The following is an 11,460-nucleotide window of genomic DNA, read 5'->3' on the forward strand; positions in this document are numbered from 1 at the left end:
ACTCTGGGCTTTGTAAACACTGGGACTATTTCACATTAAAGCAAACACTGCAGTTCTGTGAAGCACAGTTTACAAGAGCCACCTGGGGCCATAGGAGACCAAGGCAGTTGGTATTTTTCCAGTACAAAACCAAGTTCAACGATAATGACACTAGGAAGAAAATGAGTTAATTTTTTCTTCCCTCCCATTTCTCCATTTTGAGAAGCAATGGACAAGCTAGATAGACTTCCATTAAATGTCAATAGAAATACAGTATTTTGAACGTATGCAATGAGTATAAATATTTGAATGAAATCTTCAAAAAAAAAAAAAAACACCAAAAAACAAACCAACTCAACCAAGCACAACCCAACAACACTTGGTATAGTATTCCTGCCTAAACACTAACTAAACAAAATTAAAACAGCTAAACACAAGTCTGATGTTCAGCCAAGACCAATCTGCAGCCGTCAGTGCTGCAAATCCCTCAGGCCTAGCAGGAGGCAAAGGAAGCATGAACAATGCCAGGAAGGCTCACATCACATTCCAGGAGCAAACTGTGGCTTTCCTGCTGCATGTGAAATCCATTCCTCTCATGGATCTGCTTCAGGCCCTCTTCCTCTTTAAGATACCAGCATCTTCCACACTTAAACATAGCTGGGTTTTTATTTGCCACTTGCTTTCTCAAAAGCCATCCTTCTTCAGACAGCCCCTAAACCGAGGGGCCACAAGTGCCAGAACAGCTCTACAGAGAGCTGTGGCTGGGCCACAAGATAAAGGCTTGTCCAGTTTTGCGGTCACATTTTTTTCCCCACCATGTTGTATCAGGGAAGCTGACTACTTAGTATAAAACCTGACTCAAACCCTTCCCATTACCTCTTACATTACATCAGGTAAAACGGTTCCCACCTCATTTTGAACAATTAATTAGTTATAGAAGGACATGGGATGATTCCTCTACATCACTGATAGGACCATACTTAACCAAAAATTGTTTTTTCAATCAAATACTTCAATCAAACACTGAGATCTAATGAGTATCATAAGTGATATTTTGGAAAAAAACAAAACAAAACAAAAGACAAACACAACTTTCAAAGAAATGGAACCACAGAATCATTTGAGTTGGAAGTCCAGCTCCCCTACAATGAACAGGAACACCCATAGCTCAATCAAGAGCTTAGAGCCCCATCCAGCCTGACCTCAAATATCTCCAGGGACAGGGCTTCCACTTGCATGGACAACACTTGATAATGAACACACAGCTGGTATCCGGTTGGTCTTTCCCTGAGACAGAGATTAGGGAATATCTGTTCTTGAAAGATATAAGGTAAGAATAATTAAAAAAAAAAAAAAAAAAGATACTTGCTACGTGAAAAGATGCTCTTTTTTGTTGTTGTTGTTTGTTTGTTTTTGTCCACTTATGCCCTTTTCCTACTGATGAACAACGAACAAGCCTAAGGGGTTCCCTGATCCAGGACTGCACATTTCCAGAGACTGCTTTTCACCTTTTAGTTCATGCCTTTAGGAGACTGACATGCTGAGTTTTGTAATACTGGTACAAAACACAAAGCAGCCAGATCCCAGTGTCTGGGAGAATTCTGTGTGTTATTGGTATACATTTGCAGCATGGTTTCTGGAAGTTCATTACCTAGACAGATCTCTTCTCAAAACTTGGGTTATAATGGGAGTATATGAAGCATCCAAAGGGGCTGCTGCCCATCCTTCTACATCCAGAATTTCAATGGGGTAACTAAACAGACACCGGGAGACATTCCTGATGGAACAAGGCTTCTCTGAACAGAGTTGATATCAGAAAGTGAGCACAAAAGGAGCTTTTCAAACACACAGTTACTTGGTACATTTTCAAGACTGCTTCTCTAACCTGTATCACCTATTAGACCCCCACATCCCAGCTACACAACACTAAAAACAAAAACCTTCCCAGCTAAGAAAATCCAGTTCTTTACAACACAAACTACTGCTTCGGAATTGCCCTACATCTGGATCAGCAACCCTGTTTCGGGTTCCAGCACATCAACTCGAGAAATCTACGTCAGTCAGTTTTGGGCTTAACAGATAAATCAGCCACTAAAGACATTTTCCGGTTTAGATATAGAATATAATCTGAAATAAACAAATTTTACTATCTTTCTAGGAACACTTCCAAGGATACAGCAAAGTATAAAGTACATTCAAAGTTTGCCCATTAGTGCATGAACTTCCCAGGCTGCACAGTAAGTAGTTCAGGTTTGGTGGAGACTTCTCTACCTTGTCAGGCAAATGGCTTAAAGGGGAATGGTAGCACTGTAGGTGTCCTTATGTTAGATCACATTAGCTGGGATACAACTTCGTAGCAGGACAAAAATCATTCTGGACTTGAGCTATGCCACTAGTAGATTTTACAGTACCATGAGCTCTGCTGGAGCAGGCAACATAAAGCTGACTCACACGTCTCATGTGTGACAGTCATAGCCATGGGTTGCAGGGAAAAAAGATCAGGGCCCTTTTCACCATGAGAAAAATCAGCATCAGAAAGACAGGTGGGCTTGGTAATCAAACAGGTTCACAAATCCTATCTGCTTCTTTTTTCTGCTGTTCTAGATGCTTCGGATTGGGATATTAGCGCTATTTCTTCTCTGCACAGCCAGAGGTAAGTATGTGGGATTACTGTTTATAAAGCCTTTCTACAATGCAGAGATATTTTTCTGCACTCACGCAGAACCGCTGAGAAACAAGGTGGCTTCTGCCCTAGTGGAAAACTGTAGACTTTGAGAGCTGAGACAAGGCAAAAGCTGGACTTCGCACTATTTAAACTGTAGGATTTTCAACAGGCCAAGAGAAGACTAGATGTGATGACCACTAGTCTGCTCTTTACTCATTCACATATTCTTGGTCTGATCCATGTGCTACAGGTGCTGAAGTATGCTATGACAGGCTGGGATGTTTCACAGATGATAGACCATGGTCTGGAACTGCAGAGAGACCAATTCAAAGGTTACCCTGGAGCCCAGAAAGGGTAGCTACCCAGTTCCTCCTTCACACAAGAGAAAGTGGTGGTGGTTATCAGGTAAGAACTAATGCGGTTTCAATATTGGTAAATTACAAACCTTTTACATGCCTATACAAACAAACACAGTTCCGCTCTGCGCAATTTCACTGCACTCTCTAAAGAAAAGAGTTTAAAATTTTAATGCTTCAATATCTACAACAGGAGATATCTGCTGCAACAATTGGGAGCTCAAACTTCAAAACAAGCAGGAAGACAAGATTTGTTGTTCATGGATTTATAGATGAAGGAGAAGAAGGCTGGCCCTCCGATCTGTGCAAGGTACGTACTGCAGGGAAATCCTGTCCCTAGGAAGTTCCTTAGTTGGCAGTTATCAATATATTGCTGTACGTTGTTTGCTTTTTCCATTTCTAATCACTTTATTTTATGCTACTTTTAGTGACAAGAAGGCGGGAAAAGGGGACATATTTAAGTTGCTAATAATTTCAAAGTATGTCATTCTGTACATTGAGGAAAAAGATTAGAGGAAATGCATGAAATTCTTCACTTTAGTGAAGTGAGTGACAACAGGGTTTGGCTCAATTAGTGTCTTTTTCCTGCTCAAAACCTGGAGCTCTGTGCTTTCTATCAATTTTTGCACCAACTCTATAGTTTCTCAAGACGTTTCTTAATCCTGCCCCAAAACAGAACTGCAGTTCAAATCTGCAGTCTTCTCAAATCCTCTAATCATGGTTTCTATTGCAGCTGCTAAAGAAAGTTGCCAGTCGTACAGTGCACAAAGCAAAATAGCAGTTCACGTCACATGACACTACTTGGGCAATGTTTTTAATTAAGAACTCACAGAACTCCAATTTTCTTTACATTCTATAATCCTACTTTCTAGGAATATGAAAATTATAAGGAATATGGTTAAATTCTACTAAAATCAAGTACTGCACATTTATTTCATCCCTATCACCTGCTTCTCTTCATTACTAGCTCAAAAGAAATTAAATTTATTTGACAGCTTCTCGATGGAAAATATCTATGCTGATTATCACTTTCAGGATGTGTAGGATTGACTGTTGGACTTATTTGGTTAATTATTTGTTCCAATTAACAGAAATAGAATGATCTTTTAATAACTTACCACGGTTTTGATTCTTAAAACGTTCCCATATGCATTAATGCTGCATTTATGAATTGGCTGTATTAAACACTACGAATCCATTTCAGACTGTACTCCTGTGGGACTATTTAATGTGTGTTTTTTTTTAATTTAACTTTTATTTTTATTTCTATATTACTTCCTCCAAAACAGAAAATACTTACAGTGGATGATGTAAACTGTATTGCTGTAAGCTGGAAAAGAGGTGCAAGATGTGCATACACTCAGGCTGCGAATAACATCCGTGTTGTAGGCGCTGAAATTGCATACTTGATCAATGTACTCAAGGTAAGAATCTCCTAATCACATCACTGCGCATGTAAAGCTGATCTCAAAACTTCCGTGAATGTGAATGTAACCAACAAAATTATTTTTTTCTACTCAGTGATTATTTTAGAAGTTTTGCTGGAAACAACAGACTTATTTCTGAGTTGGAGAACTAAGTGATGATAGAAGGGTTAGTCAGCTTAGAGGTCTGAAGTTCTCCAAGAGAGCTGAATGGTTATTCCCTGGATATTAACAGGTGTAAAGAGCTATGAAGTTTTAAATATGCAGAAATAACATGCAGTAAACTGCTTTTTCATGGAGGCAAAAAATCTACAAAACAGCTCTGAAAAGCAGCTGTGGTCTGCAGTGACTGCAGAGCAACTGCTCTCAGGTGAGCAGGAATACCCCAGGCCAACTGGGACCGTCCCAGCTGCCTCCAGGGAAGCCATCATACAAAGCCTGAATGCTCAGGAGGTGCCACACGCCCCCTTCTCAACCAGCTTTACATGGGAAGCAACGATTGCTTTAAAGCCTTCTTTTAATCCAAGTGCTAATGACACATATTCCCCATAAGAGAACTTTAAATTACTCTTTATGGGTCTAGGATGTATAAAGAAAGCTGAGCCTCTCACAACTTGGTGCTAGAACTGTCTTGAGTTTTAAGAACACTTAAATGAGGGCAGCAGATGAATAAGAAGCTTTGGAAAAAATAAATAAATCCAAAATACAGATCTATTTTTTAAGTACCTAAACTGGCAGACATGTACCAAAATCCAACATGAACCTCCACTGGATAAGGTTGTAGTCAAAGTAAGATTTGGTTTCCAGCCCATTTTTAATTTTCTCTGTTGCTGATGAAAACTAGTAAAGTAGTAAATTATTTTCTAAATGTTTATTTTCTCAGGATCAATATTCATATTCTCCAGCCAATGTCCACATCATTGGTCACAGCCTTGGCGCACACGTGGCAGGAGAGGCTGGCAAGAGGGTGCCAGGGATTGCAAGAATAACTGGTGAGGCAGGAATCTGAATCACAGCTTATACTAAAGATATCATTGCTAGATCTCTTCCATACATGACAGAAACATTTTTCTTTCAGGACTTGACCCTGCCCAACCTTACTTTCAAGACACACCAATTGAAGTCAGGCTGGATAAAAGTGATGCAGAGTTTGTTGATGTTATCCACACAGATACAGCTCCCTTCATTCCCAACTTAGGTGAGTATTCAACCTTACTGCATTAGGACCTCATTATCAGTGCTCCATGCACCTGAGAGTAGTAATCAAGACTCTGGTGTATTGATCAGTGCACAGAGAAACACACTGTTATGGTTAACGAAAACTTAAGTCTTAAAACATTGTAGATCAACTTTAAGCCAACAGTTTGAAGAATTGTATGAGAAGTGCATGAGACAAGACAAATCTGAAATGTACTTACCTCTGCTTTAAATACTCCAGGTTTTGGCATGTCCCCGGCAATAGGACATCTTGACTTTTATCCAAATGGAGGAGTAGAAATGCCAGGATGCGATAAGAATCCCCTTTCACAGATTGTAGATCTTGATGGCATCTGGGAAGGTAAGGGTGTTGATTACATTGCAAATTCAGAGGAAGGTCAGCTTCAAAATGTAATGACTTAATGTTCCTTCACACAGGTGTTTTGTATTAGCTTTTGATGTATGCACCCTCAATGGCAAATACCCAGTGCAGTGAAACTATTCGCATGTTCAAACATAACACTTTCCTGTAATTATTCTCATCCATGGATCAAATAACAAATAAGATAAAGGGCTTGATCTGGAAATCTCCTTTGAAGTAGCTAGAAGTAGAAACTAACACTACTTGAACCTTCCTAAAAACTGTAAAGGATCTGTAACAATACAAACATCTTTATTGGTGGAGAGGGACAATAAGACTCCCACTCCTGCTTTGGGATCTTCAGCTGCAATTCAGTACATTCAAATATTATATTTTTAGTTAGTTATTAAAAATCTGGGTTGCACTGAAGCAACATAGTTGTGTCTACTTTCAGTCACCTAAGGAAAGATTGGCCAGTGGCTGCTCCAATACATTTTTAGTCATTGTTTCCTACAGATTTAAATAAAAAGCAAATCTATTGAGAAAATAACGTATAGATATAAACTACACATAACAGATCACTGAAAAAGAAAAAAATAATAACTCACCTCTAGAAACTTTTCAGTGCCTGATCCAAGCTCTCTCTCACATTGCTGCAAGCACCTTGAATTCTAGAAGCCCATCAATTTATTTGTGACACCTGGTGATGCTTTTCTCTAGGGTTTATTCAAAGCAGCTGGAAGCTTTTTTTTTTTTTTTTCCACCCCCTCCAAAGAGTAAACTTGTTATCAATAATGGGGAACTAAAGCACAAAGAAATAACAGTGTTGTGTATCTTCTTCTTTTTAACCTAAATTCAGGAAAATCAAAAAGGGAAAAATAAATAAATAAATAAATAAATTTAAACACCTTCAAATAACAATAATTCCTCAGCTCGAGTAAATCAGCCTACAAAAGATCTGCTCTATGCAGCTCTCTTTTCTATTGTGAAGCCCAGTCAGCTTATTTCAGTAAGTTACTGGGAGGGGGAAGAGAGACTGGGCTGCAAGGTCAGTCCTTGCAAAGAACTTCAGGTTCACACCTTGCACCTGTTGGATCAACGTCTCTCCTCAGAACATCAGTTTGTTTCAATAGCAAGGTTCACATCTCAAGTTCTTAGCTTCAAGAGTAGCAGTGAGGCTTCTGAGGAGGAATGACCCATTGCAACAGCACAGCAAGCACAACATGGGTCTCTTTCAACAGAAACTAAGAACTAACCCAAGAACATCTTTTCACAGGAACTAAGGACTTTGTGGCCTGCAATCACCTGCGCAGCTACAAGTACTACTATGACAGTATTAGCTACCCTGATGGATTTCTGGGCTATACCTGTGGTTCTTATGATGCTTTTAAAGTAAGTATTTTTCAAAGCCTCACACGGGCCATTGCAAAAGCAGTGCACTTGTCAATACATCTGAAACTTGATTTACGCTAGCTTTCACCCAGTGGGTGCATGTGTAAGATAAGTGACAGACATCTTACAGTGGCTTAGATGACATGAGCTCAAGTAGGAAAAGGTAACAACGAACCAGGGATAGCCCTGGTACAGTGCTGCTGCCCTAAGGTATTACTGGAGCTGGTGTGGGTCCCCAAGCCTACTCTGGTGCATCAAACAAGGAACAGGTAGGAAGAAGAGCCTGCCCCAACCTTCACCAACTCTATTTGTTAAACAGCAGCAAGAGGGATCCCATACTATAGTAGGTAAGCTTTTAAAATAACAAGAATTATAATAATATGTAATGGCACTGATGGGGTCAACCTGTGGTGAAAATACTTTGGTGACTTAAGATGCCTACAAGGACAAAGCACATCAATTGTGGACCAAGAGCAGGGATTCCTTCCCTTTTTTAGAATGGGAGATATTGAACTGCCTAAGTGTAGCAGTGATGCAATAGGCTCATATCCCACAGGCAGCAAAGAACAGGTATATAAAAGGAATCAAATTGATCTTCATGCTTTCTGAGTAGATGATAGAGACTTCTCAGGTCACTTTGAGAGAAGGCAACCACCTGTTTCTATCACCGGGATACAAAGCTGCTTTCAGGACAACAATGAGCTTTGTTTCCAGTGTAAAGCCTTTCTTGAACCAGTTTGGAAGTAAAAAGAGACATCATTGTTTCTCACCTTGTTATATTATCACTAATAATTTTTTCTAAGCTGTCTGGATGATTTTATTAATGGATCTATTTCTTTTCACCAGCAAGGCTGTTTCCCATGCCCAAGCGGTGGATGCCCAAACATGGGTCACTATGCAGATAAATTCAAAGGGAAAACTTCAGGTTCTTTTGTGAAACTTTACCTGAATACTGCATCCGCCAGGGACTTTCCTCGTAAGTTTTCACTGTTTCCATTGCTATTAATCCTTATAAAAATGCTTCCCCCCCACGTTTCACAGTTAATTAATTTTAATAAATGAAAAGACAGATCAGAGCAAATAGCTCTTCAGTCCTTTGGGCCTTTTGCCCTCTTCTGCCCCAAAACTAATGCTATTTTGTGACCCCCAGTTGGTCTGAAAGATGTCAGACTGTAGAGCCAAGCAGAAGTCAATGAGGTGTTCAGTGGGCTACACTACAGGGTGTGTGTGGGAAGGAAGATAGGAAATGCACATTAGACTGAGAAATATCTTGTTGAATATTTTTAAAGTGACTGTGAGCGTGTCAGTTGTTAAAGGCAGAAAGAGAGGCCTGGAGAAAATGTGAAATCTCCAACTTTGGAGACAGTCAAACTCCATTTGTCAAAGGCCATAGAATCACAGAATGACTTGGGTTGAAGGGACCTCAAAGATAATCTAGAATTAAACCCCCTGCCATGGGCAGGGTTAAAAGTAACCTGATCACAGCTGATCCTATCCTGAGAAATGGATGGACGAAATTACTTCCTTTACAACCTAAGTTATTTTAAATGTCTCGTAACTTGTCATTTGCTTCACCTTTGTAAAGAATTGAAGGAAGAAGAGCTGCTTTTTTCACTTGCAGGCTAAACAAAGGTTCCCACTCATAGGAGTGAGCATGACAGCTATTTTATTTTTAAGCTTGTTTTACTTTACGGATCAACATTTATTCCCAACTCTTCCTTTGTTTATTTGTTTTATGTTTGCTTATCACATTATGAGCTAGTGGTTTTGTTCATTCCTTACTTTTGTGTGGTTTTGGTTTTTTTTCTCCCAGAAAATAATACAAAGGTTTGCCCATTTCTCTCGTTGATCATAATAAGACATAATAATGACAGATCTGACTCACTGGTGTACTGAATGGTTATAACTCAATGAGAAACTGTCAGTGTTATGTTAATTCCATCCAGTCCAGGCAGCACGGGATGTAGGCATGAGCTGAAGGTACAAGGCAGCGATAGTTTCTTTTGCTTTTAACTATGGTTATTGTTTAAAAGGTTTATATATTAAAAAAAATATATATATAATCCGACATGATATTTTTGATATGAGACTGTTTCTCTCTTGGTGCTATCCAACTTCCTGTATTTTTTCTGTGCAGTTTGGAGGTACAAAGTCACTCTGAAACTCGCTGGTAGTTCGAAAGTATCAGGATATTTAAATATTGCCCTGTATGGCAGTAATGGGAACACAAGGCAGCATCAGATATTCAAGTAAGTACAAAATTCAATGGAAGATAAACACAAAATCTATATCAGATAAATCAATTTATATTATATGAGATTTCATTCAATCGCAAAACATTGTATGAACCTTACTTATGTAAGAAATAAGATGCAGCTCTACCCTCTCCATGGGGACTGTCCAGTAATTGCATCTTCATAGTAAACTGACTGCAATACAACAATGCTATCTGCCTTTTCTTCTGACAAACTCTGATTTTTTGAATGAACATCATCAGATAATGGAGAATAATGTTTTACCATGATATAAGCTAAACATCGCCTTACTACCAACTTCCTATTGACCTTACTACCACAGCCAAACAGTTGAAGAGACTGCTAATGATTAAATGCCAGAAAGCCTCACATATGTAATGCACTATTTTTCACAGGGGAACCGTCCATGCAGGCAACACTTACACAGCCTTTATTGATGCAGAACACAAAGTTGGAAAAGTTACAAAGGTTAAATTTCTCTGGAACAATAGCGTGGTAAATCCATCTCTGCCTAAACTGGGAGCCGCAACTGTTGAAGTGCAGGTTGGAGAAACTGGAGAAATGTGAGTACATCCACTGTCAAAATCCCAGCAGTTACTTGTGAGGGCTAATGACAAAATGATATGAGGGACAAATGGATTTGCATGTGAAAAGGTGCTCAAAGCATTGGAAGGGAAAGGTTCTAAGGAACACTTCTAACTTCCTTCCTTTTAAGATCATTCATGATTCAATTTGCTACCATTTCAACTCTCTACCTTAACTAACTATGAAAAAAAAAAAGTTCCATTCTTCAGAGGGCAAGTTTCCTGTAAAGAAAACTTTGGGTGAGAAAGATCAGCTCTGGCTTAGATTATCAGCATAATTCCTGCCATGTTCCTACCTGCTGTCTGCAAGAAATGTCTGCCTTTGTCTGAGCTTGCATTTGGATGTCTGATTAAATGTCAGTGGGAATCAGAAGATTTCCATTGATATTGATGCTTGCTGAGATTGTGTGACAAAACAGAGGCAATAATACCTCTAACATTTCAGTGAATATGGATAATACATGAAAGCTGTACTTAAAAAGCTAAATACAAATTGATATAAGTTAAGACATATTTCTATAGAGTGTGGAACAAGGCTTGGATGCTCAGATTATAGAAGCATCTTTTACTGATCCAACATCTTTTTAAAACAAAACCCCTCAATTTCTTTATCGTGTATCGTATTTACCCATGACTGGGTGCCTAAAAGAAGGGGTACAGCGTATATTCTAGGCCCATATAAAAATTCCCAAGAATTCAAGACTTTCATATGTTTTTGTTTCCTTCAGATTCAAGTTCTGTGGCTCTGAGACAGTGAGGGAGGACGTTCTGCAAACCCTTAATGCTTGCTAACAACGCATACAGATGCCCACAGCCTCGCTGCCAACAAACACTGGTCAAGCATTAAAGACCAGAGTCTGCAGTCTCTACAGCAATAATAATGGAAGCTTCACATGCTGATTTGTTGATTATTGTACCTTTTAGATGCAGACACGCAAAAGGAAACCTTTCTTGCTCTAGCAGGATAACGAACAATCAAAATAAATAATAATTATCTAGGAATTTTAACATATTAGTGTTTTTATTTCTTTGGGGGTGGTACGGGTTTTATTTTGTGGGCTGGTGGTTGTTTTGTGTCCGTGGATGTCTCCCTGTAGACAAGCCTGAAAAATGCAGGATTCTTAGAGCAGCTTTAGGAGTGAACGAGCCAAGGCCCATTGAAAAATTCCTGATTTCAGCGTGTTTCAAGGTAATTTCAAACAAGGGGAAGAAAGGGGCATCATCTCTTTGACAAACTCTGTCAGCTA

The 11,460-nt window shown here is 39.2% G+C and overlaps 1 protein-coding gene across 1 annotated transcript; it reads left to right on the top strand.

Moving 5' to 3' along the window:
* The first annotated feature begins 2,446 nt into the window (after window positions 1-2,446).
* On the top strand, window positions 2,447-11,215 carry LOC107316185 (pancreatic triacylglycerol lipase-like). The gene is made up of 12 exons (XM_015867421.3): window positions 2,447-2,632; window positions 2,895-3,049; window positions 3,194-3,310; window positions 4,290-4,424; window positions 5,308-5,416; window positions 5,503-5,622; window positions 5,863-5,982; window positions 7,259-7,374; window positions 8,221-8,350; window positions 9,512-9,623; window positions 10,025-10,192; window positions 10,942-11,215. The coding sequence occupies exons 1-12, from the start codon at window positions 2,584-2,586 to the stop codon at window positions 11,003-11,005; spliced, it is 1,395 nt and encodes a 464-aa protein (XP_015722907.2). The 5' UTR covers window positions 2,447-2,583; the 3' UTR covers window positions 11,006-11,215.
* The last annotated feature ends 245 nt before the right edge of the window (window positions 11,216-11,460 follow it).

This window comes from Coturnix japonica, chromosome 8 (assembly GCF_054131305.1).
Source record: "Coturnix japonica strain WE chromosome 8, WE-NBRP24, whole genome shotgun sequence".
Taxonomy (NCBI): Eukaryota; Metazoa; Chordata; class Aves; order Galliformes; family Phasianidae; genus Coturnix; species Coturnix japonica.

Bases quoted from the DNA above. Each gene is read 5' to 3' on its own strand.
- LOC107316185 (XM_015867421.3), top strand. From the start codon at position 2,584: ATGCTTCGGATTGGGATATTAGCGCTATTTCTTCTCTGCACAGCCAGA. The intron at 5,417-5,502 runs GTGAGGCAGGAA...TTTTTCTTTCAG, and splicing joins AGGGATTGCAAGAATAACTG to GACTTGACCCTGCCCAACCT. The intron at 5,983-7,258 runs GTAAGGGTGTTG...ATCTTTTCACAG, and splicing joins TCTTGATGGCATCTGGGAAG to GAACTAAGGACTTTGTGGCC.